This window comes from Pteropus medius, unplaced genomic scaffold (assembly GCF_902729225.1).
Source record: "Pteropus medius unplaced genomic scaffold, Ma_sr-lr_union100, whole genome shotgun sequence".
Taxonomy (NCBI): Eukaryota; Metazoa; Chordata; class Mammalia; order Chiroptera; family Pteropodidae; genus Pteropus; species Pteropus medius.
This window is the reverse complement of record NW_024352783.1, coordinates 7,225,429-7,250,234: the sequence shown is the minus strand read 5'-3', so window position 1 is coordinate 7,250,234 and position 24,806 is coordinate 7,225,429. Positions and strand designations below refer to the sequence as shown.

Here is a 24,806-nt window from a genome sequence, read left to right as displayed (position 1 = left end):
ATTATCAATGTTACAATATAATTTTCTTTATGTATGGACCCAAGTTTCTTGGGGGAAAAGTAAGTATCCTGTAGCCAATGTCTTTTGGCATGCCTCAAGATATGAGAAATCTGAGCACATTAAAGGTATTGAGATATTATTTGGTAAATTTATTTTAAAATGAGTAATATCCCACATAACACAGAATAAACTTTGGGAACTTGGAGAAAACTTTTCCTCAGAGAAGTCATCCATTTGCTCTTCTGAATATGGAACCCATGCTGCAGAAAACAATATTCTATTAATTTCCACTAGTGGCGCTAGAAGTTACCATAAAATAAATGCCATGGGTCATACTAATATGACATATGTTTTCAAAGCCAAGAATGCTGACTAATGATGAAATGCCTAAAGCAAATATATCTTGACAAAAATTATTTCAATTTTAGAACATGACAAATTAAAAAAATGAAGGTTAAATAATGACATGTTTAAGCAAAAAGAAAAATGAAGAGAATATGACACCAGCAGATCTCAATAAAAGAAAACAATAAAGAGCATTCTTTAAGTAGAAGAAAAATAATACTAGGTAGAAGCCCAGAAATAAAGAAAAAAAATGAAGAGAAAGGTAATGTAAAAATATAGGTAAATCTTAATGAATATTGACTGCACATAACATTAATAACAATGTCTTATGAGATCTGACATACATATAGAATTAAAATATACAACTTCAATAATATATAAATCAAATGTGGTTAAATGGAATAAGCTGTTATAAGATCCTTGTATTGTTTGGAAAGAGGGAAAATCTATATTGTTTGTTAACCACTAAACAAATAATTTAAAATTTATAATTACCAAGTGATTAGAGGGAGAAATAGAAAAATAAATGATAAATCTAAATAGAAAGAAGAATACAGAACAGGCAAGACACTTTCACATTTAGATGGTAGATTTAAACATTATGTAATGCTGCATGTACAAACAGACTAAATATTCCAAAAGATATAGGCTGTTAGATGTGTTAGAACAAAAATCTAACAGTATGCTTCTTACAAGAGAAATAAAAAAATACAAGTACATGTAAAACATTACAGTGAGAAGATGAAAAAAGATATACCATATAAACAATAACTAAAAGAATGATGCTATAGTAATATTAATATCAGGCAAAATAGACTTTAGGGTAAAAGTCATTAACAGATTAAAAAAGATACTTCATAATGATAAAAGGTCCAATTTGCCAGAAAGATATACTAGTTCTAAATTTGTTAGAACTTAAATAACCTAATAACACAGTTTCAAAACACATAAAGGAAAAATTAAAGGAAATAAAATAAGAAATAAATCTATGGTCACACTGGGAGACTAAAAATTTTTCTCAATAACCGATATAATGAGTTGACAATGTGTACATAGATTTTAGCAACATAATTAACAAATGACATATCTAAAACTGCACTCAATATCTACAACACATTTTTCTAAGTACACGCAAAATGTTTACAAAAATTGGCCATGTGGTAAGCAAGTTTTAAGAAATTTGCAAAGATTGAAATATTACAGAGCATTTTCTGATCACAGTAGCATTTAAGGTAACAAGATTATTAGAAAATCCCTATATGGTACAAAATTAAGAAAAATACTTAATAACCTGAGAGCCAAAGACATCATAATGAAATTATCAAATACTTTGAACTCAATAATCATGAAGGTGCTACATAAAAAAGGTGTGAGATAGTCTTGATAGCCTTAAGTACATTAGAAAAAAAGAATGGCTGAAAATCTATGATATAAATATCCAAATCAAGAAGTTAAAGAAGATCAGCAAATTAAACTCTAGGAAAGTAAAAAATAATGAAATAAGAGAAGAAAGTAATGAAACAAATCAAACACCTACTTCTGAGAATCCGACATAACAGTGAAGTCCTATAATTTTTAAAGATAAAAATTATTCTTTAAAAGTATTATTGATAAACCCTAGCAAGACTGATCAATATAAAAGAGAGAGGACAAAAAGTATCAGAAATGAAAAGGAAGACATCACTTCAGATCTACATAGACATTTAAAAGATAAATAGAGGGTAGTATGCAAAGAATTTAAATTTTAGATTAAATGGATCAATTCTTAGATGAACATAGTTTACTAAACTGAAACAAAAAGAAACAGGAAACATGAATAGTTCTACAACTACAAAAGGAAAAGAAGTTGTAATTAAACATCTTCTGCAATAAAAACTCCAGGTCAACATGGCTTACCTGGTGAATTCTATATATCATAAAATATATAACTTTCCCTCTCTCACAACTCTTTATTATCTTCCCAATAAGTTAATGGCTTTGCTTTTTATTTTATTGAGAATATAGACGCTATCATAATAAATGCCTCCATCTTCCAACCACAGTTGACTTATATCTGCACCCATCTTCTCCATCTTTCCCAGTGTTACAACAGAGGTGGTGGGCTCCCTGACTCTAATAGATAAATCCCTCCTTTTCCATTCTAGACTTAGTCCCCTTTCACCTTTTCAGACACTTTAGTTCTTCAGTGATCCCATTTTTGTCTTGCAACATCAACTTCTCCCTCTCCATTGGGGCATCATTCCTATCAGTACTCAAGCATACCATAAAAACTTCCATCTCAAAAATAAAACAAGAGTTTTTTTCTTAATTCCATACTTTCCTCTAGCCACTGCTCCATTTCTCTTTACCTCTTCGTGGCGGAGGGAACCCTTCTCTAAAGACTCATCTGAAACTATTTGCAATGTCTACTTTTCATTCACTCTTTAAATATCTAATATTTGATATAAAAAAGCAATATATTTAACACATATGCAAGTTATGGATGACATCATAATAAAATGACTATTCAAATGAACTAGAATCCACTTATTTCTATCTTTACTACTATCACCCTAATCAAAGTTACTATCATCTCTTGCCTAGATCTCTGTTAACACCTTTACTGATTACCTGCTTTGTGCTCTTACATTCAATTTCCATAAGCAGAGTTATTTCCTAAAAATCTTTGATTAAAATCTTTCAATGCCTCACACTTGGATTAAAACCCAATTCCTTACCATTGTCCACAAATCTCTGAATCTAACTCTCTAATCTTATTCTATACCATTTTCCCTCTCATTTATACTTTGGTCACAGTAGCTTCCTTTGATTTCTAGAACACGTTACATTCTTTTCTGTATCAAGTTATTTGCCTGGAATGCTCCTCTTTTCCTCTTCCCATGGTTGGCTTCTTTTGATCATTCAAGTTTCAGCTTAAATGTCACCTCCTCAGAAGCCTTGCCTGGCCACATTATCTGAAGGAGACACCCTCATTCTCTATCCTAGTTACTCTTTCATATCTTCTAGTTTATCTCATAGCTAAAAAGTATTATAACCACTATTTAGCTTGTTTTTATTTACTTGTTAATTATCTATTTTTCAAAATTTAATCTTCATAAGTGCAGGGACCTGGTCCATTTACTTACTGTAGACCTAGTACCTAACTATGCATATATAGCTGACTCTATTTTAAAACTAATCTGCCTGAACCATTGACCCCCCTCCTCCTTCCTCCTGAGTGGACTATGGGATATGTACGGAGACTCTAGGTTAATTATGAACTACTAGTAATCCTTCCTTCACTATTAGTCCTTCCTCCTGGGCAAGTTACCCTCAATGTTATCTCACCCTGGCACCAGAGCCCCCAGTATCCATTCTTTTTTTTCCCCCTAGATCACCTCTGCATTCCTTTCAGAGTACTAGGTCTACTTCTTAGCAGGGTTTATAAACGGTAGTCTGGTAGATAAATGGGGCATAGATCCATTTTGTCCTGCTGCCACCCAGGACTGAATTTCTGTAAGTAAGTTCCCTGTTAAAACTCTTTAAACTAAGCTGGACTTGTCTTTTTTGTTCTTTGGCCTCTTGGATCCTTTTGCATTTGGGGGCTGCTTTCTATACAGGGCATTTTCGTGAAACACTAGCCCAGTTCATAATATATGGATGTTCAATAAATATTGATTAAATATTTAAATACTGTATTTAGATTTTCAATTGATTTCTTGTTTGTATTCTCAATTAGTTAGGAACCTGGAGGAGGGGGAGAGGCTTCTCCCAAAGTTTCAGCAGGTTTATAGATGAAGAAAGTTAAATAATGAATAAGCAGGTTTAGTTTAGAAGAAATCAGAGCTGATTCTCAAGAAAACATTTTCAGGAAAATTAATGAAGGAAAGAGATGTCAGATAATAGTTAAACAAAGAAAAAATATAAATTTAACTGAAGAATAGAACTGAAAGGGATATTTTATGTATGTTTGAATGAAGAAGGAATAAAGAAACAATTATGAAAATCATAAACCTAAGAAAGCAAAGCAGGATGGGATAAGAACCAAAAGTAGAACACAGAGAGATGGAGAGAGGAAATGAAGAGAGGGAGGGAAAAAGAGCGAGGGTGGTATAGGGAAAGAGGGAGGTATAGGAAGAGGAGAAGAGAGAGGGAAAATCTCTTCCTCTGAGATAGCTTTGAGCACAAAATATCCCTCAAAATATTTCAGATATTCTGCTTGATTCAAGGAATAAATCTCATCCTACTTGTTCTTATTAACTCACCTGGATTGGAGGTTCTTGAAATTTCTCTTACTACCACCCATGGTCCTTGTCCATCCTCCAAATGAGCTATCATGTCTGGTTTGGAAACTGCAAGCCCTGTTCAGAGAAAAATGAAGAGGATTTGATTGTACCTATGAGCAAGAACTATTGCCAAATTCAGTCTCATTTCTTAATTTCCTATGGAGAATGACTATTATAGGAAGTTCTAGAGATGCACTGTTCAATACAGTTGTCAATGCCACATGTGGCTATTTAAATTTGAATTTAAATAAAATTATATAAAATTTAAAGTTCAGTCCTTCAATTGGACTAGCCAGACTTCAAATGCTCAACAGCCACAAGTGGCTAGCGTTTGCCCTATGTGACAGCACAGATATAGAACATTCCACCTCAGCAAAACATTCTATCGTACAGTGGTGTCACAGAGAACTACAAAGTTATTGCAAAGAAGCTCAACACTATGATCCCAGGTTTGCTGGGATAATAGATCATGGGAATAATCTGAGTTTAGAAAGAAAAGGAACAAATAACTCTTATTGATGGAAATGACTAGAAAAACTTTAGTCCTAAAACTAGGGGATTGTCAACAACAACTTCTAAGATCCCAATGAAACATGCACTTCTTATCCTACAATAGATAGACCATTTAGTTAAGAGTGAGGAATAACATAACTCTTAACAATATGCTCCTAAAATTATGAGATTATAATGCCTAAACTCTAACCCAAAATTCAATTAAGTACTTGAGAGGCTCTATATCCAGCAAATCTGGTCAAATAGGCAGATACATGAACTTAGAAGTTATCCTTACCCAGGGAGACAAGATTCCTGTAATTCTCTAGCATTACATCCTTGTGTAGGTCCCTCTGTGTAGGGTCCATCAACCTCCACTCTTCCAGTGTGAAGTCAACAGCCACATCTTTAAATGTCACTGATTCCTAAAATAAATACACTGTCATCACCCAGGGACTATACATTTAGACCTGTTAGAAACTGGGGAAGAATTCCAGAAATCAGAATCACCAAATGACTATGGAAGTCAACCAGTTTAAACCTTGAAGAATGTATAAATCTCTCCAATGACAAGAACTTAAAACTACAAGAGGAAGGTTCATTCTATTTTTAGTTTTACCTAAATGGTAAAAATGCATGGTTTTCTCCTTCCCTAGAAAGTCATTAAAACACCTGATAACAGCTAGTAGTTTCCAGCCAAATCATCTTTTCTCCTTCAAAACCCTGGCTTTTATATAGTATCAATTATTTTTCAGTTCTAATCTATAAAATATGGCTTATCAAAAGATACGGTTTATCATTCAGATTATACATTTAGATTATAAACTCTCTCTTTGAGAAATAAAAATATAAAATCATAGCACTTTGGGAAATATTTTTGGCCAGGATATGAAATATATATGCCATTGCATCAAAAATAGAAGAATGAACCATAACAAATTTTTAATGGTTACCTACTGGAAGGAGAAAATAGAGTGCAGAGGACTGAAATAGAAACTGGACTCCTTTAAATATTTCTTTTGTAGATTTGACATTTGAACCATGTGAACACTTTATATTATTATAAAAGAAAAATTTTAATTCAAAAATAATCTATAAAACTTATTTGTTTCAAAAGTAAACAAAATTTATAGTAGTGTGGGAATGTGGCACATTTCTACCACATCTAAAGCATCTGAAAAAATTACTATTATATAAGGCAAGTAGTCCAGAATAGATTTCTATAGCACAAGATGAAATCATAGCAGAAAAAAATTAAATTAAAAGTTATATCTTGCCCACTCCTTTGGCATATGATGCCCAAAATATGTTTGTAATCATCCCTACCACATTCTCCAAATAGTCTTAAAAATCCAAGCAATATGGATGTACTATTTAAAGATTTGCCACAATGAATGTTTTGAAATATTGGTATACCATTTTTAAAAGATCTGTTCCCAACAAAAGCAATCCCTAAAAATTAAAATTAAAATGAAACCAGTAGGCAACATACACATTCATCAAAGAGAAACTATTTTGAGTGACTTTAAGACATAATAATTTTTCTGGATATCCTTTGTGAGACACACACCAAGGAGAAAAAGAACTACAAAAAACAAAAGCAACATGTTTAAGTAAATAATTATAATGTTGGTGGTAGTGATGGAAATGCAGTTTTGTAACTGTTGTGTGTGAAGTGTTAGATAAAACAAATTAGTGTATTGATGCTATTGAGAACTAATACATTTGGCATGGGAAAAATAAGATATAATATTGATGAGATTATATAAAAACTCCATAGATCCGAATTTGAATTAGAAATAGTCTAAACTTATGAGGTATTTTATTTTTAAGGGGAAAAAACACATTTCCTAGATTTGTCCACTGATTCAGGGCTAGAAACAATACCCTATAAGATAGCATTATGCAAGCCAGACTGTGGACTCAAAACATTACTTCTCACTAAGAGGAATGAGGACCTGCAACTTTCTGCCATACCAAAAAGCAAGGAAGCTATCAAAGACTGCTAGGATCATGTCCAATACAAGATACAACTTGAAGAGGCTCCCACTGGCCAATGATAGGACAATCTGAGTCTTAATAAAGATAAAACTATAATGGATTTCAAAAATATATATTAAAATTCATGATTTCATAATAATACTATAAAATACTCATTGATCATCTTTGAAGGATGCTTGGAAACTGGTAAATAAAGAGAAAGAATCAACTTTTTGTCTTTTTCTATACTAAATATACATAATTTTTATAGTAATCAAGTGTGATCAAATAGTTGATAAGGGGAGGTTTCTCTTTACAGAGTACTCCAGCTACTATATGAGAGAAACGAAGAATTAGAACATTACCATTTTGCAATATCTAATCAGTTAAAGGATCATCAATGGCTGTTAACACAGCAAAGAGGCCTCAACTTGGCATTATGTACCTCCTAATGGTATATACTAGAAATATAAAATACTATTGCCAAAAAAATTTTTAAAAAATCAAAATCTGATTCTGATCAAGCCTATAGATCTAACTGACAACATACAGGAAATACAGGAGACAGAAGAGGATGTTAAATAACTTCACGAGGATACAATAAATAAAATCATATTGTGTGAAATTCTAAATCAATGCTATCCAATAGTTATAATGCAACTCACATATACAATTTAAAATTTTCTAGTAGCTGCATTAAAAGTAGAAACAGGTGAAATTACATGCTTTTAATAACATTTTATTTAGCTTTATGTATACAAAATACATACAAATTATATAACTTCAACATGCAATCAATATAAAATTAATGATACTTTATTTTTTTATATTAAGCATAGAAACATGATGTGTATTTTAAATTTACAGTACACCTGTAAATGGACCAGTCACATTTCAGGTGCTGAACAAGCCACATGTGGGTAGCAGGAGCTGTTTAGGACAACATAACCCTAAAGTACAAATGACTTGGTTTCTTCAATAAACTATTACAAGAGAAGAAAAAGAGGGAGAGGGAAACCTCTGGATTACAAGTGACCTAAGAGACAATAATAACTAACTATAACATATTAATCAACTAGGGAAACAAATATCAACTCAATATTTGATAATATTAATGCTTTTATTTTTTTAGCTATAATAATGGTGATGCAGGTGCCTCTTGAACAACATGGGTTTGAACTGCCTGGGTCCACTTATACATAGATTTTTTTTTTCAATAAATACGTATAGTATTGTAAATGTATTTTCTCTTCCTTATAATTTTAATAATATTTTCTTTTCTCTAGCTTACTTTATTTTAAGACTACATCTAACATATAAAATATGTGTTTACTGTGTTATTGGTAAGGCTTCTGGTCAACAGTAGGCTATTAGTAGTTAAATTTTGGGAGAGTCGAAAGTTATATGCAGATTTTTGGCAGCATGGGGGTCAGTGCCCGTAACCCCTGCATTGTTCAAGAGTCAACTGTATGTTGAACATTAAAAAATGTTACATATTATATAATGAAATATTTATAGATGAAATTATATAATGTCTTATATTTCCTTCAAAATAATTAGTGAGAGAGGGTATGATTACAGATGAAATATGATTGGCCATGGGTTGATAATTGTTGAAGATGGGCAATAAGTTCAACAAGATTCATCAAACTACTCTTTCTACTTCTGTATAAGTAACAGTGCATATAAGGGAGGCATTGAAAGGTTAGGTGCTTTGCCTAAGTTCACAGAGAAGGCAAAACTTAGATTCAAATCCAGACAGTTTGTCTCCAGAATTTAAGCTTGTAATCACTATACTCAATGATCTAGTAAACTAAGAACCCTGATTATCTGACTAATCAGTTAGATAATATTTGGCTAAGGTCTGCTCTCAGAAGAAACAGATTCCCTCTGGAGTGTTTTTCTGCATATAGATAAGTATGCTTGTCAAAATGTTTAAACTTTTTATTTGGGCCTCCAAGTTTGTAAAGCATGTTTTATATAGTTCTGCTAATAATAAAATGTGGCTAATGTGGCGATAATGACAGTTCATAAACTTTATTGCTAATCGCTTCACACATAGCTCAAATTATAATGAATTTACTGGGCTTATTTTCTTTTTCCACCGAGTTAACCCCCAGGAAAAATAAAGAAGGCCCCCAGCTCTCACTTCTGGCTTACCTTGAGGTTCTGTGCAGAGAAGAAATGAAGGGTGAAGCAGAGTTGTAAACTGTAGAAGGTATGCCCAACACATAAAAAAGCCTTTTAGCAAATGCTGGAAGACTTAGTGATTTTAGGATTTAAGGAAATTTATGTCCGAACATTAACTAATCACTATGTTAACCAGAGATTTTCAGTGGCTATACATGACAAAGAATATAAACTTTACTGAATTAGTTCAGGAAAAGTCACTAAATAAATAAAATAGCAGCAGCAATAACAACAACAAACTGTAACAACAAACTCTGGGGAGAGGAGAATCTGATTTCTAGAGTTGCCATATTGTATTATTTAAAATATCATGTTTTCAACAAAAAATTACAAGACACACAAAAAACCCCAGAAAAGCATAGACCATAAATAGTAAAAAATATCAGTCAATGTAAACTGTTTCTAAGGAAGCCAAAAAGTTGTATTTACTAAATAAGGATACAAAATCAGCCATTATATATGTTAAAAAATCTAAAGAAGACCAGGTCTAAAGAATCAAAGTATGAGAATGATCTCTCATTAAATAGAAATTCTGGAGTTGAAAAATACAATAATTGAAGTGAAAAATTCACTAGAAAGTTTTAGTGAAAGGAAACAGCAAATCTGAACAGTACTATGGTCTGAATGTTTATGTTCTCCCAAACTGATATGGTGAAATCCTAATGCCCAATGTAATGGTATTGCTTAAGTCATGAGGGTAGGATCCTCATGAATGAGATTAAATTTCCTATTAAAGAAGATCCAGAGAGACATCTAGCTCCTTCCATTGTGTGAGGATACAATGAGAAGTCTGTGACCCAGAAGAGAGCCCTCATCTACCATGCAGGCACCCTGTTCTTGAACCTCCAGTATCTAGAACTATGAGAAATAAATTTCTTCCCAGCGAGGAAATATTCACATGTCTTACCTCTTGTCCTAGTCCCAGAGCCTATAAAGGTGAACACGTTAGGGCTGGCTGGGGGAAAAGAGGAAAGTTTGTTCCAGAAGGAACTATCTGAGAGATCATAAGGATTTCTAAACATGGAAAAGGAAGGAATAAATCACTTGTTGAAAAATCATTGTATATTTTTCCAGGTCTAAAGAAAGAACAAAGCATGTATAATGGAATCCAACTCTTCGATGACATCAAAAAGGGAATTTTCAAATTATTTCTTGTATAACCTAGCTGTTCAAATTATCATACAATCATTTTAGTCTTTCTAAATAAAAAGATTTTTTAAACTTCAAAAAATATTTTTCTGTTGTTTACAAGCCACCCAGTCTGTTGTGTTTTGCTATAGAAGCCTGAACAGAGTAAGATAAGCAGACAGAAAAAAGAATTGGTTAACTTGAGGACAGATCAATTGAGATTATCCGGATTGAGGAATAGAAGCAAAAAGGATGAAAAAAAAAATGAGCAGAGCTTCAGAGACCAGTGGGACAACAAGAATACCAATATATGCATAATGGCATAATGGGAGTTCAAGAAGGAGAAGAGAGAGAAAGGGGCAGGAAGAATAGTTGAAGAAATAATGGCCAGAAAACTTCCCTAATTTGATTAAAAACATTAATCTTCACAAACAAGGATCTCAGTGAACAGCAGGTAGGATAAAATCAAAGCTATCCATGCCTAGATACATCATAACCAACTGGTAAAGAAGAGAGACCCCTGAAAGCAGCAAGAGAGATTTCTAACGTACAAGGGATCCTCAGTAAGACTGTCAAATTTCTCATCAGAAACCATTGAGGTTAGGAGGCAATGGTATGACATTCAGAATGCAGAAAGAAAAAAAAATGTCAACAAAGAATTATATATGCAGCAAAACTATCCTTCAAAAAATGATAAACATAAACTGAGATAATTCACAGCTAGCAGATCTGGCCTACGATGAATACTAAAGGGTATCCTTTAAGTGAGATGAAAGGACACTAGATAGTAACAAAAATCCACATGAAGAAATAATAAGCACCAGTAAAGGTAACTAAATAGGTAACAATAAAAATATAATATAAATGTGTTATATATTTGTGTTATTTGTAACTTTTTCTTTTCTTATTTAAAAGATAACTGCATACAATGATAATTATAAAACTGTGTTGATAGGATTATAATGTATAAAAGCCATAATTTGTATGACAATAGCACAGAGGAAGGAAAGGGGAATAGAGCTATATTTGAGATTTATAGACTATTAAAATTAAGTTGGCATTAATCTGAAATATACTGTTTTTTGTCAAGATGTTAATTATAATCCCCAGAGAAACAATGAAGGTAACTCAAAGAATACTGTGAAAGAAATAAGAAAGGTTAATTAAATGGGATACTAGAAAATATCTAACATGCAAAAAAAGCAGTAAAGGAAGAAGAAACAAACAAAAAAAGACATAAGATGTATAAAAACAAAGAGCAATATAACTCTAACCTAACCCTACCTTATCAATATTAAAAGTAAATAGATTGAACACTGCAGTCTAAGGGAGAGATTAGCAAAGAGACTTTTGTGAAAATGATACAAATAAAGTGTACAGAAGACACACTTTAAATTCATGGACACATATGTTTAAAGTAAAAGGATGGAAAAAGCATACTATGTAAATAGTACACAAAAGGAAGCTAGAGTGGCAATATTAAAATCAGACAAAACAGACAAAAATTTTTACTAGAAACAAAGAGATACTTTATAATGATAAACTGGTTAATGTATCAATAAGACAAGTTTAGACATATTTTCACCTAACCAAAGAACCTCAAAATACAAGAAGCAAAAATTTATAGAACTGAAGGGACAAAGGCAATTTGACAATAGTAATAGTTGGAGACTTTAATAACTCATTTTCAATAATGGATAGAACAACAAGGCATCAGATCAACAAGGAAACAGATAACTTGAAAAGCACTATAAACAAACTGGATCTACAGACATCCATAGAACACTGAGTTATCCAGTAACAGGAGAACATACATTCTTCTCAAGTGTACATGGAATATTCTCCAGGACTGACCATATGTTAGGCCACAAAACAAGTCCTAATAAATTTAAAAAGACTGAAATCATATAAAGTATCATTTTGATCACAATGGAATGTAACTATAAATTGGTTAAAAGAAAACTAGAAAATTCACAAATATGTAGAAAATAAACAACTGACTCTTAAACAACCAATGGGTCAAAGAAGAAATCACAGAGAATTTAGAAAATACTTTGAGACCAATGAAAATGAATCACTAGATACTCAAACTTGTGGGATACAGTGAAAGTGGTGCTCAGAGGGAAATGTGCAGCTGTAAATGCCTATATTAAAAAAGAACATATCAAATTAATAACCTAAATTCATACCTTAAAAAACTAGAAAAGGAAGAGAATTACATATAGATGTCTAACCAATATACAGGATACTTGAAACTAATTTAAATAAGTACATTTTAAAAATATTCAAAAATTTATAGAGAAATTAAAGAAATAAATACATAGAGAGATACCATATCTATGAGTGGAAGACATAATAAAGATGTCCATTGTCCTCTAACTGATTTGTAGATTTAATATAATCTCAATCTAATCCTCAAAAAAGAAAAAAGCAGAAGAAAATAATAAATATTAGAATGAAGATAAACAAAATAGAGAACAGAAAAACAATAGAGAAAATAAACAAAAACAAAATTTGGTTATATGGAAAGATTACAAGATTCTTAGATTAACTAAGGAAAAAAGAGAGAAGACCCAAATTACTGGTCAGGTATAAAAAAAGGAGACATTACTACTGACCTTACAGAAATAAAAGGATTATAAAGGAATACTATAAACAATTGTAGGCCAACAAATTAGATAACCTAGATGAAATGAACAGATTCCTAGTAAGACACAAACTACCAAAACTGACACGAAAAGACAAAGAAAATATGAATAGATCCATAAGTAAACTTCCCACAAATAAAAACCCAGATTCAAGTATATTCACTGGTGAATTCCACCAAACATTTTCAAAAGAATTAACACAAATCCTTCATTAACTTTAACAAAAAAAACAGAAAGGAACAATTTCCAACTCAGTCTATGATACCAGTATTACCAAAACTAGACAAAGACATCAAAAGAACACTACAGACCAATATCTCTGATGAATATACACACAAAATACCAGCAAACAGAATCAATCAAACAAATAAAACATAGTACTATATAACACAGTCAAATTATATTTATCCAAGAAAACAAAGTTGATTTATTATCTGAAAATCAATAAAGGTAATACACCATATTAAAAAAGAACAAAACCCACACAATTATTTTAATCAACTTAGAAAAAGTACTTGACAAAATCCAACAAACTAGAAATAGAAGCAAACTTTGTTAACATGATAAAGACTATCTACGATAACCCAAATCTAACATCATACTTTATTGTGAACAGTCACATATATTTCCTCTGAGATCACAAACAAGACAAAGATGTCCTCTCTCCACTTCTGTTCAACACTGTATTGTAAGTTTTAGCAAGGGGAATTAGAAAAGAAAAAGAAATAAAAGGTATCAAAATTGGAAAGGAAGAAGCAAATTTCTATTTGCAAATGACATTATCTCTATTTACAGATGACATTATCTTGCATATAGAAAACCCTAAAGAGTCCTTGCACATACGTGATCAAAAAACTCCTATTAGAACTAAATAAACTAGTTCAGCAAGGTTCAGGATTCAAGATCAATATACATAAGTCAATTACTTCTATATATTAACAATGAACATTCCAAAAAGAAATTAAAATAAAAAATCAGTTTAAAAAACAACCCCACAAAAAAACCCTCAGGAATAAATTAACAAAAGATGTGCAAGACTTATATATTGAAAACTACAAAACATCACGGAAAGAAACTGAAGAATACCTAAAAAAATGGGAAGACATTTCATATTCTTTCTATTGGAAAACTTAATATTGTTAAGATAGATAAGAATATTGTTAATATTCCCCAAATTGACCAACAAATCCAATACAAGCCCTATGAAAATTCTATCTGCCTTTTTTGCAGAAATAAAAATGTTAAAAATTAGTAGTAAAATATTGGTTCTACTCAAACTAAAATTAAAGTTAAGTTCAGTATTTATAAATAGGATGCAGAATTTAAGGAAGAGGAAGAGAAAATTAATCTTCTTCCAGGGACTCCTTCTGTCAGAAGAACAAAAATAAACCATAGGATTTATTTACCATGTTAAAAATTATGGTATTTTCCTATGGTTTATGATTCAAATTTGAAATCATGACTATTTTATAAAGTCTAAACTGTTGTATATTAAAGGACAATTTTAAGAATTATTAGTACAGGTCTATGGCCATGCTACCCTGAACAAGCCTGATCCTGTCTGATCTCGGAAGCTAAGCAGGGTCGGGCCTGGTTAGTACTTGGATGGGAGACCACCTAGGAAGACCAGGTGCTGTAGGCATAAAAAATATAAAAATAAGGAATTGTAAGCTGACAAGGTCCTTGCAATCTGTGAGGGCAACTAAGGGTTGCCCCACCTTAAAAAAAAAAATCATTCGTCCAGTAATAAATTTCAAAAAATTTATGTATAAAACTGAATTTCAGAATAAATTTTCTCATAGAAACAAAAAGAAAAACCCAGTTTTACATGAAACATTTTTATACTAAAACCAACTTACAAAGTATAATTTTCAAAAACTTAAAAACATAATTCTAAAAAAAGGGAGGCTGAACTTCTTTATAAATTTGTTTAAAAAAAAAACACCATAATTCTCCTAAAAGTATAATCAACACATGTCAAACATTTACTTGTCATTAATGAGAGATAAGTAGCTTGACAATTTGGCTCAAAAGAGACGTAAGAAACATATGTATACATAGTGGAAAAAGAATGCTGAAATAAGATTGCAAAATTAGACAGAAACTTGATGAATGTCCTATAGGACAGTAAAACCATAACTTTTTAGGATTATATTTTCTCCTAGGTAGAAATAATTTGCACTTTTCAATCTTCTACAAGTTAACATCTAACTGTGAGGGTCTGGATATTAATCAATAACGAATACTAAGTCAAAGAATATAACTGCCCCTGTTATGTCAGATGACACTTAGGCTGGTCTAATATGAAAATGAAAGGGCATATCTTTTGCCTTATTTCTAAATTTTGTATAATTTTTCTTAACACAATTTATACATTTCCTATTTTGGTATTTTTCAGGAAAAATCAGGTGGATTCTGTAAGAAAGTAAGCTTAACAAATATAATGAAATAAAAACTATCTAAACAAATTAAACTTATATTAAGAATTTTCCACTAATGTTGATGTATTCTTGATATTTTTAATGGTATTGGGTCATACAATGGGAAGCAAGAATCAGACTATGTGATACAAGGTACTTTATCATTAGCAATCATAATGTGACTATCTGTCAAATTAGGGCTGCCACCACTGAGAGAAATGATATTTGTCAAATTAATGCTACCATCCCTGGGGTTACCACAGCTATCAAGTAAGATGGTATTCATTGTGAACGTGCAATGAACTGGGAACATTAAGCATTAGTGGCAGTAAAAGAGGCGCATTTTCTTTATTCCCCTTATATACAATAGTATTACCTTTACCAATTCTGGTTCTTCTGCTTGAAGATGAAGATCTTCATTAGGGTGGGAAACTTCAGGACTCTGAGGGATACAGGATAAGATCACTCAAGGATAAGCTGCCTGTGACCTACAGCAGAGCCTCAACAAACACCAGCAGTCCACTGTGGATGCGGTGCATATGGGATGACCTCTTTTACAGTTTTTGGAGCTGAAATCAAGATCCCGTAGTAACATCTAATCATAATCTCCTTTGACTTAGAGACAATAACAAACACAAGATTGAAAAAGCTATGACCACATGGTTTTTGAAGGAGGCTTTTAACAAAGAACCTATAAAAACAAAAATAAACTTATAATAAGGGGGCTTCAGATGCTATATACTTCTTTTTATGGAGATAAAATCTATTTTTCAGAAAGTATGTCTTGCTCAATAATAATATTCAAAACCTATTAACACCATCTATTTTCTAGTTAAATCATTACAGTGTTTGGGAGGGAGGCATGTCTCAGTAGCTTCTCAGGAAATATTTTCAGAAACCTCTCATAACATTGTTTTCTTCCAAGCCTTAGAAACTATATCGCTGTCAGGGCCTGATTTTATAAACGAAATGAAATTTTACTATACTTTGTTGTAGTACTTATGAATTTTAGATTTTGTGCCATTAAGAAATATGAGTAATAAAACGACTTACTTAAATTTCATTGAGAAAAATGTTATCTTAATTCTCCCAAGTTCTTATCTAAAAAATAAAAATATTCACCTTCCAGAGAATTTACAATGATGTGAACCTCAAACTGACAATTAAGGATGGGTTTGATCAGGCCAATACTAGACAGATACTTCGGATCTACTAATTAAGTGTAACATTTTGATTTTTATTTATCTTATCAAGGATATGTTTTAAGGACTATTTACCTGTTATGTATCCTGGCTACACAGAATGAAAAGTCACTACTGTAGGTTATTTCGGAGCATTACTATAATAAATTCTATTTGTTAGTATTACTGTCTTCTGATTCTATTTCAAAAAGTCACTGCTAAAACACAGCTTTTATCACATTAATATCCTTCTCAAATACATACACACACACACACACACACTTGAATGTCTTCAGGTAAACATGAAAAAATTCAGCTTAAATATCTAATTTCCAGTCCTACTTTTCAGTTTTCTATCTTGAATCACTAGCTCACTCATTGTTCCCTGCCTTACGGTCTTGCCTTAAACTCCTTTCTCACCTGAAGTACCTTCACAAATACTTTGACAATTTAAATCCCACTGTAATTGGGTAGCAGCTTAAATCTATGTATCCTCATGAGCTTTCCCTGATAACTTAGCCCATACTAATGTTGCATTTATTTCCTTACACAGCACTCATCATCTTTATCATACAGCTAAGCAACTATCATCCACCTAAATAAATTATGTAACTATTTCTTCTGTATGCCTTACCTCAAAGAGAATGTAAGCTCCCTACAGCCAAGCACTGTGTCTTAAATATCTTCTCTCCATGTCATCTATTAAGCTTGATCACTTCTTAATGGGTAGAAAAGAGGAGATCAATAAGAGTGGGCACAAGGGGAATGGTCCCTATGAATTAAAAGTGTGAGTGTGAGTATGTGTGTATGTGTGCACATATATTTTCCCCCCAAAATTTCCTAAATCATATTCTTAATTGAAACATATTCCATTTTGCTACCCTTTAAATAACCAAAATTTCCTGGGAACAATGCAAATATAACACCAAAAGTAAATTTCCCAGACTGTCTATAATATCTAAAGATGGCCCAGGTATTTTTTTGAAAGATCATGCGTCTTGAAATTTGGTTCAATACATACAGTGAATCTTCCTATCGATTACAACCTTTACTCACAAATCAATTTAATTCAGTTACAAGGAGAGGTGTGAGTAGGGTATAGAAGACTTCAGGAAAAGACATGTCCTATACCAAGCCAGCAAGTAAGAAGCAAAGAAAACCCCAACTTACTAGAGGTCCAACTGAAGAAACCACAGCAGCCATTATTCTCTTCCTTGTTTCCCTCTTGAGGAGTAGAGTCCTACAAAGACATTTCTGAGAAAGAGAAATAAGCCGTGAAAACCAGTCTTGCCATGGCAATCTTGGACTCATTTTGTTGGAATACTGACATATAAGTGAGCATGACTTCCCTAAAGAACCCAAGAGTAACCCCCAAGATCAGCGAGGAAAAAAAAGATTCTTGCTCTTGAGATTTTTACTACTATTAAATTTAGTCAGAGCCATTGTACAAGGAGCTTTTAAAATACTTTCTCATTTGATCTTCACGTCAATCCAATGGGAATTCTATGTATAGACAAGGAAACTGAGGATTTGAAAAATTAATCTACTTATACAAGACCATGCATGACTCCAAATCGGTCTAATTCCAATGCCTGCACCTTTTCCACTTTCCACTAAGTCAACTTGTTGAGTGATGTTGTGAAAAGCTGACATAAGTGGAGCCATTTTAAAATGGAGCCAGAGCAGCCATTCGAGAGGAACTGCCTTGCATGTCTTGCTTCCTGAACCTTTGGAATGTTCGAACTGGGCAAAATAACCTTTGGACTGGGCCATAGCAACACTGTCTTACAAACAATTGTTTGTAAAACTAACAGGAAAAGCAGACATCTTGACTACAAGGACTGATGATTATGGACTCTTTTTCTGAAGACAGAATCAGTAACTAGCTAAAGAGTAACTGAACTTGTTACCAGCAGTTGCATGGCCCCTCAATTAGGAACTCTGTTATGCTTAAACATGCTGAATCTGCTCCTGCTCTGAATGGGCACCTTGCTTCTCATAAGATTCAGTATTGAGCTTTTGCTCAATAAACAAAGCAGAATTTAACCTTACAGTTTGTGTCAATCAGAAACTCATGTGAAATGACACTTGTAGTAATTAACCACTATCTTCTGAAAAAGAATTATAATATATAAAGCAAGGCTATTATAAATTCAAAGAACATTAGAGATATACAATTTAAATAGACATGAGTATATTGAAAATTTATCTTCAAGTATTCGAGCATTTGATGAAATTAATCATATACTACCAAAGACCACTGACTAAAGAAAACCTCAATCAAAAAGAAGAAATTGAATATACATTTTCTACCCATAATGCAGTAGAATTACAAATGTACCACATGTCTGAAGGGCAGGGGAAAAAATAAACCCTCCTGAGTAGCTATTAAGTCAAAGAGAGAACTTTATAATTGCCAATAAATTAGAAAATAAGTAGTACAGATTTAAAATGCATGGGTTGCTGTCAAAGCTTTACAGAGATTAATTAAATTTACATCCCTAAATACTTTCAAGTAAAATTTTTAAAAAGAAAAAAAAAATTAAACATTCAACTAAAGAAGAAAAATAATTAACAAGCAAGCCATAAGGAAGAAATAATTATGGAAGAAACTAGTGAATAAGAAAACAAGTAATTGAACAAAACAGCTGTCAAAGGCAGGAGCTGATTCTCTGAATAATGAAATATACAAGCCACAGGGGAGTCAAAAAAGAAAAAAATACCAATAAACCAAAAATAAAAATAAAAAAGGGGCGATAACAGATAAAATGTCTTAAAACTGTGTGCCAATAGAAATAAAAATTCCCAAAGAACAACTTTTGTTTAAAAATTTTCTAAAGCTGACTCAACAGAAAACTTAAGTAGACCAATGTAATAGACACTGCTAACATCCAGTCTCCTCTGTCTGCTTGACAGAGGCTCAAAGTCTCAGCTAGCCACAAGGCCACCCAATTAGAGACATTTCCCAGGTTCTTTGCAGGCAGGTGTGGCCAGGTCATAAAATTGCAGCAAATGGGATCTGAATAGAAGAGATGGTATACAACTTCCAGGTCACACCTTTAAAAGGGAGCTGCTTGCCTTCCGTTTCTTGGTCTTCCATTACGATGGCCTGAAATGCACAGTATGAGAGTGAGCCAATTTTCACCAAAGAGAGAACACCCTCAAGTGGGTGTGGAGCAAAAAAATGGATAGAGCCTGGGTTTCCAGATGCCTTAATGGACCAAAGCTGCCTATCCTTACCCACCCTGATCACTGCCAGCCACCTATGAACTCAGACTTTTATATGAGAAAGAAATTCTTTCTTGTTCTAACCACCTAGACTCTGCTAAAGCTGCAAAATTAATTTCCTAACAGAGTGAATGGTCATGAAAGAAAAAATTAAAGGTATCAGGTAAACGGGAGAGCAGAGTTTAGTTAAATCAAGAAAAAATATGAATATCTTAAGAATGTAATTTATTCCATGACACTAGAGGGTTTTACTGTACACAATGAAAAAGGTTTTGGTGGAAGAGAAACATTAAGAAGTTGGGGAGGATAAACATAGTGTAGTGTGGAGATAAGACTTGGCCAAAGAATAATCCGAGAGGATTCCTTTATTGAAGGCTCAAGGTTACCAATAAAAGAGGTTTTCCCTTACACCAGTATTTCTTTACTTTTTTTCAGGTCACAAGTTCCTTTGCATAAAATTGCATAAAATTAGAAGGATCTCAAATCTGAGGATGCAAAAAAACTCACAAAGCATGCTAATTAAAAAGAAATTTTTTTGGCTCCATCCAAGAACTAAATCCACATCTCTGGGTGTGAAGTACAGAAAAATATATTTTCATCAAGTACCTTGAGAAATACTGTTCTAAAGATAATTCCTGAACCATATTAAAGACCCTTCTTTACACACTTGAAAATCCAATTGAAATGTTTTACCAAAAGGATTCTAGAACCCAGGCAAATTTGTAGCCCTACAATAGTTTCCTTAGCTGAATTTCTGCTTCACACTTGGTATTTCTTGAACCACTCTTCATCTCACAGTGCAGAAGCAATACTTGTGCCAAGTTTAAACACAATTTAAAACAACTGAAGCTGTTATAACAAATATTAACAATAACTACATATCAACACCAGTAGATCTTAATTTTGGGGGGATCCGTTTGAGAGTCTGACCTAGCCCATAGAATAATGCACATGGATATATGACGTTGCATATTATTTCAATAAGTTTGAAGACTGACCCCTCCCAAACTCATACACTGACTTGGTCAAGAAATCGAGTTTTACAAGGTTAGAAAGAAAAAACTGGCTAAAAGAAATAATAAACAAAAACTATTTTTTCCTAAAACACAAAAGCAGACCTCCAAAGACTGTCTTAAGACATTTTCAATTCCAAGGAACTATAGTATTGGTTTTCTGCATCTTTAAAACTTAAGAATGATCTGAGTCGTCATTTCTTTTTAAATTTGTAAATATTAATTAACTCCTTGGCAATATGCTATGCAGATTATACAAACTGTAAAATAAACATCTTTTAATTTTTATAATCAGAATAAACAATGCTACTTAAAATTTAATATATTCAGTTTGATCTCAGTTGAGTAAAATAATGCACAGAGAAAAAGACTGCAAAGTGAGTACTCTAGAACTACTGAGACGTCTTGAGATCTTGGCCTGTTTATCCTTCTACTTTTCCATACTTTCCAAGTAGACAATAAGAAGTATTTTTATATATATAGGCGTTTCCTATGGGAATAAAATTCCAGAGTGGCTATGCACACTCCTAGCTTCTAATGTTGGGTTGGCTACTGTGGAAATGATTATAGGCAAGTCACTAAGCACAATGAACCAGTTATTAGCAAACACATTATATGTTTCTACTTTCTCCTTTGACATTACACAGAAGATACCTAGGTCAATATTTCTCCAGTCATAATTTCCTAAATATTTTTTCTGGATGTTGTGTCTTCATCCAAGCTCTACCATCCCAAGCACTACAGAATTATCAAGGGCTTAAGGAGAAACTTCACTTGCTGAGGTTCCATGTTCTTGCTGCGAACTTCAGCGCCATGGGCCAGACAAGCATTTTCCAACCTAAGCAATGATACCATTGTCATGTCAGGGAGAGATGAGTGATTTAACAGTTATTTTACAGAAATGCCATAAAATGAGCAGGTAAGGAAAAGCTGTCTGAGTTACCCAAAGACAGGAGAATGTCCACCTGTCAGGTCACCTGGTGGGAAACCTAGTTCCATCCCTGCCGGTACAGACACCAGAAGGGAGACTGCCCCTTCTGCAGTCCCACCCTCTTTCACTAACAGCCCTTCTCTGCCCACTCGGGGGTTCCCCTCCTCGCTCCATCAAAGGCGCGGGACAGGGAAGAGGGGTAAGGTTCGGTGGAACCCCAAGCCCAGGCCCCGCGCTCGGTGCTCCCCGACCTCAGCGCGACGAGGCCTACCACCGAGGGCACCCACCACCTTCAGAGAGAGGCCAAGACTAGACTGAATCGAAAACTAGGCTGATCAGCCCCAAACACCTCTGGGGGTGGGCGGGTCAACTCAGGAAAAGGGACTACGGAAAAGCCACGCCCCGGACGCCGCAGGGAGCCAAGCGCCGAGGGAGGGGCGGCAGGAAACCAGGACCTGGCGCTCGGGGCAACGAGTACCTGGCGGCCGAACTGAGGACAACTGAGGGCACTCGCAGAGCAGGGCGGGAACGCTTCCAGCAATGGCGGCGGCTCGGTTTGGCCGGCCGCCAGCATGCCAGTACGCCTGCGCAAACGAGTCGTCGGAACTACAGCGCCCAGAGTCCTCAGCGCCTGGCCCTTTTTCTTCATATTTTTGAGAGAACTGGTTGTGTATATCGACAGTTTGGGCGACCTGAAAATTCAAATTGAATCACTAGGCACTAGCATCACAAAGAAGAATGACATAACCCTTGCTGGGATCATTTCACAGTGACTAAAGAACTAAAACCCCTAAGAGAAGAGGCACGCCTTCTGTAACTTAGTTAAAACTCCAGATGCCTGCAGAGATGGCAGGTGCGTGTCCACCAGGTTGCTTGTCTTTCATTCAAATTCTTTACCGAAAAAATCTATAATGCCTTCATTAGAGTTGCTGAGTCTTTGAACCAGAGCTTCTTTTCTTGGCTCATCCAAATAATATTAATATACCATGTAACTAATGTATCATCGAAGAGGAAATTTGTGGCATTTCATTAAAAACTAATCAGCTTTCTGCTTCTGTAAATATGCGTGTTTTCTGCAAATAAGCTTACTGCATGCAAGGGCTCCTGCAAAAGCTCCCTTGTACTTTGCTGCCTTGCAAATGTAACTATTTGCAAATGTAACTGTTTGTGCCTTTGCTCCGTAACTATTTGTACCCTAGCAGCTCCCACTTTCTGTAACAGTTTGTATCTGTCAGCAACCCATGACAACTTGGGGCCTTACCAGTATTACTACTCGTAGTCTGCATAGCAACCCCCCTTCATTTGTAAAGGTTTGAGTTCAAACTGACCAATTAGTTTGTGTAAAAATTCTGGTATATCAGCAATATTTCAACTGAGCCCACTGCCCAGATCTTCAGAGTACTATCTCATCTGAGACTACATGTAATAAATTTGAATTCTCCTTCTCTCCGAGTTACTGCTTGGTTTTTCGTTGGACTGGGTTTTGGAGCTTTTTGGGATATTTTCCCACATTTTATTATACAAATAATAATATTGTTAATATGCAATGTTTATATATTTAACAATTACATAATTATCATTTTTTAAAGCATGTTTTCCTTTGCTTCATTTCCATGTCTTTAATGCCCAAAGGCTCTAGGGCAGCTTCCCTCAACCATGAGACTGTTCCCTCTCTAACCCTTCCTACTCTGTGTGCCTTGGATTCTCTGCTGCTTTGTGTATGAGGCCCACACAGGGTCAGTCCCCTTCAGATGGGGATCTGCAGGGAAATATAAAGCTCAGTGAAACGGAACACTGTGTAAAACTAGGCTCTTGAGATGTCAAAGAGTCAATAGATAACTTTGGCGAAAGTATGACATAACCCAGTGACCTTAGAACTATCAGGGGGAAATGCAAGTCGGAAATAAAACTCCTGGAGATAACATAATATATGTTATCTGAAATGAAAAATATACTGGATCGGATTAAGAGCAGATGAGTCACTGCAAAAGAAAAGGGTAGTGACATCAAAGACATACAAATAGAAACTGCCCAAAGTGAAACAGGGAGAAAAAACATGGAGAATAAACAGACTACCAGTGAGTTACGGAACAATACAAAATAGCCTAACTATATATAAGTAGCTTTCTAGAAGGAAAGGAGAGAGTGAGGAAGTAGAAAGATACTTGAACTAATGGCTAAATATTTACAAAATTTGATGAAAATTATAAACCCACAGATCCAAGAAACTCAATGAAATGCAAAGAAAAGACATGGAGAAAACCACACCAAGGCACATCATAATCGAACTACTACAAACCAATAATAAAGGAAAAAATTAAAAACAGAGGAACGAGGATAATTTATGTATTGGGGAACAAAGAAAATTGCTTCTCATAGAAAAAAAAAGTAAGCCAGAAGGCAATGGGACAACACTTTTAAAGTACTGAAAGAAAAAAACCCCATCAGCCTAGAAATTTATACCCATCAAAATATTTTAATAAATGGTAGTGGGTATCGATAAGATAAAAGTAAACACATTTTTCCTATACCCGCTACTAAGTACAGCTAAAACTGCTCAATATTACGCATAAAACAAGTATAAGAAGACTGAAAGTTGGACAGAAGTCAGTTCAGTAGAGACCTTGCAACCTGAGGAAAGATATAGAGTTGCCTGTTTTATTTTTTCCTTATTTACCCTAGGTAAATGGAGAAACTGGCCACCCGAAATGTCAATCGGTGTAGATTTTTGAAAAGCTCCAAGAAAAGCCTGCTCTCTTCAGCCAAAGAGGCAGACTAGCACAACAGAAAACTTTAATAAAAATAACCACTCTATTACAGGCAAACACTACAGACAAAACTGGTCCCACCTCATCCCCATCAGCAAAGGCTGAGTATGGAGCTTAGACTTCTACACTTACCTCATTATAATGCCCCTCTGTCCCTGCAGAGGTGGCATCAGAGAAGGCTGTGTGGGGAGCTGGGACTTTTAATTGCACCTGGTAA

At 33.9% G+C, this 24,806-nt stretch overlaps 1 protein-coding gene, 1 non-coding gene and 1 pseudogene across 5 annotated transcripts in view; 2 read left to right on the top strand and 1 right to left on the bottom strand.

The window, feature by feature from the left end:
* Nucleotides 1-22,377, bottom strand: part of ZNF624 (zinc finger protein 624) — a 28,150-nt gene extending 5,773 nt beyond the window's left edge. Inside the window, exons 1-6 of one of the 4 annotated variants that reach the window (XM_039847421.1) lie at nt 22,300-22,359; nt 17,820-17,903; nt 17,284-17,367; nt 15,845-15,910; nt 5,401-5,527; nt 4,590-4,685 (exon numbers count right to left, since the gene is read on the bottom strand). In XM_039847421.1, coding sequence (XP_039703355.1) covers nt 4,590-4,685; nt 5,401-5,470 — 166 coding nt within the window. In that variant the 5' untranslated portion in view covers nt 5,471-5,527; nt 15,845-15,910; nt 17,284-17,367; nt 17,820-17,903; nt 22,300-22,359. Of the gene's footprint in view, nt 1-4,589; nt 4,686-5,400; nt 5,528-15,844; nt 15,911-17,283; nt 17,368-17,819; nt 17,904-19,706; nt 19,759-22,299 lie in introns of all 4 variants that reach the window. The other 3 variants (XM_039847419.1, XM_039847418.1, XM_039847420.1) reach the window with 3 other exon arrangements.
* Nucleotides 10,150-10,275, top strand: LOC120589973 (small nucleolar RNA SNORD22). The gene has a single exon (XR_005649602.1). It is a non-coding gene; the product is annotated as a small nucleolar RNA SNORD22 (small nucleolar RNA).
* Nucleotides 14,572-14,690, top strand: LOC120589991 (uncharacterized; annotated as a pseudogene).
* Nucleotides 22,378-24,806: the final 2,429 nt, after the last annotated feature.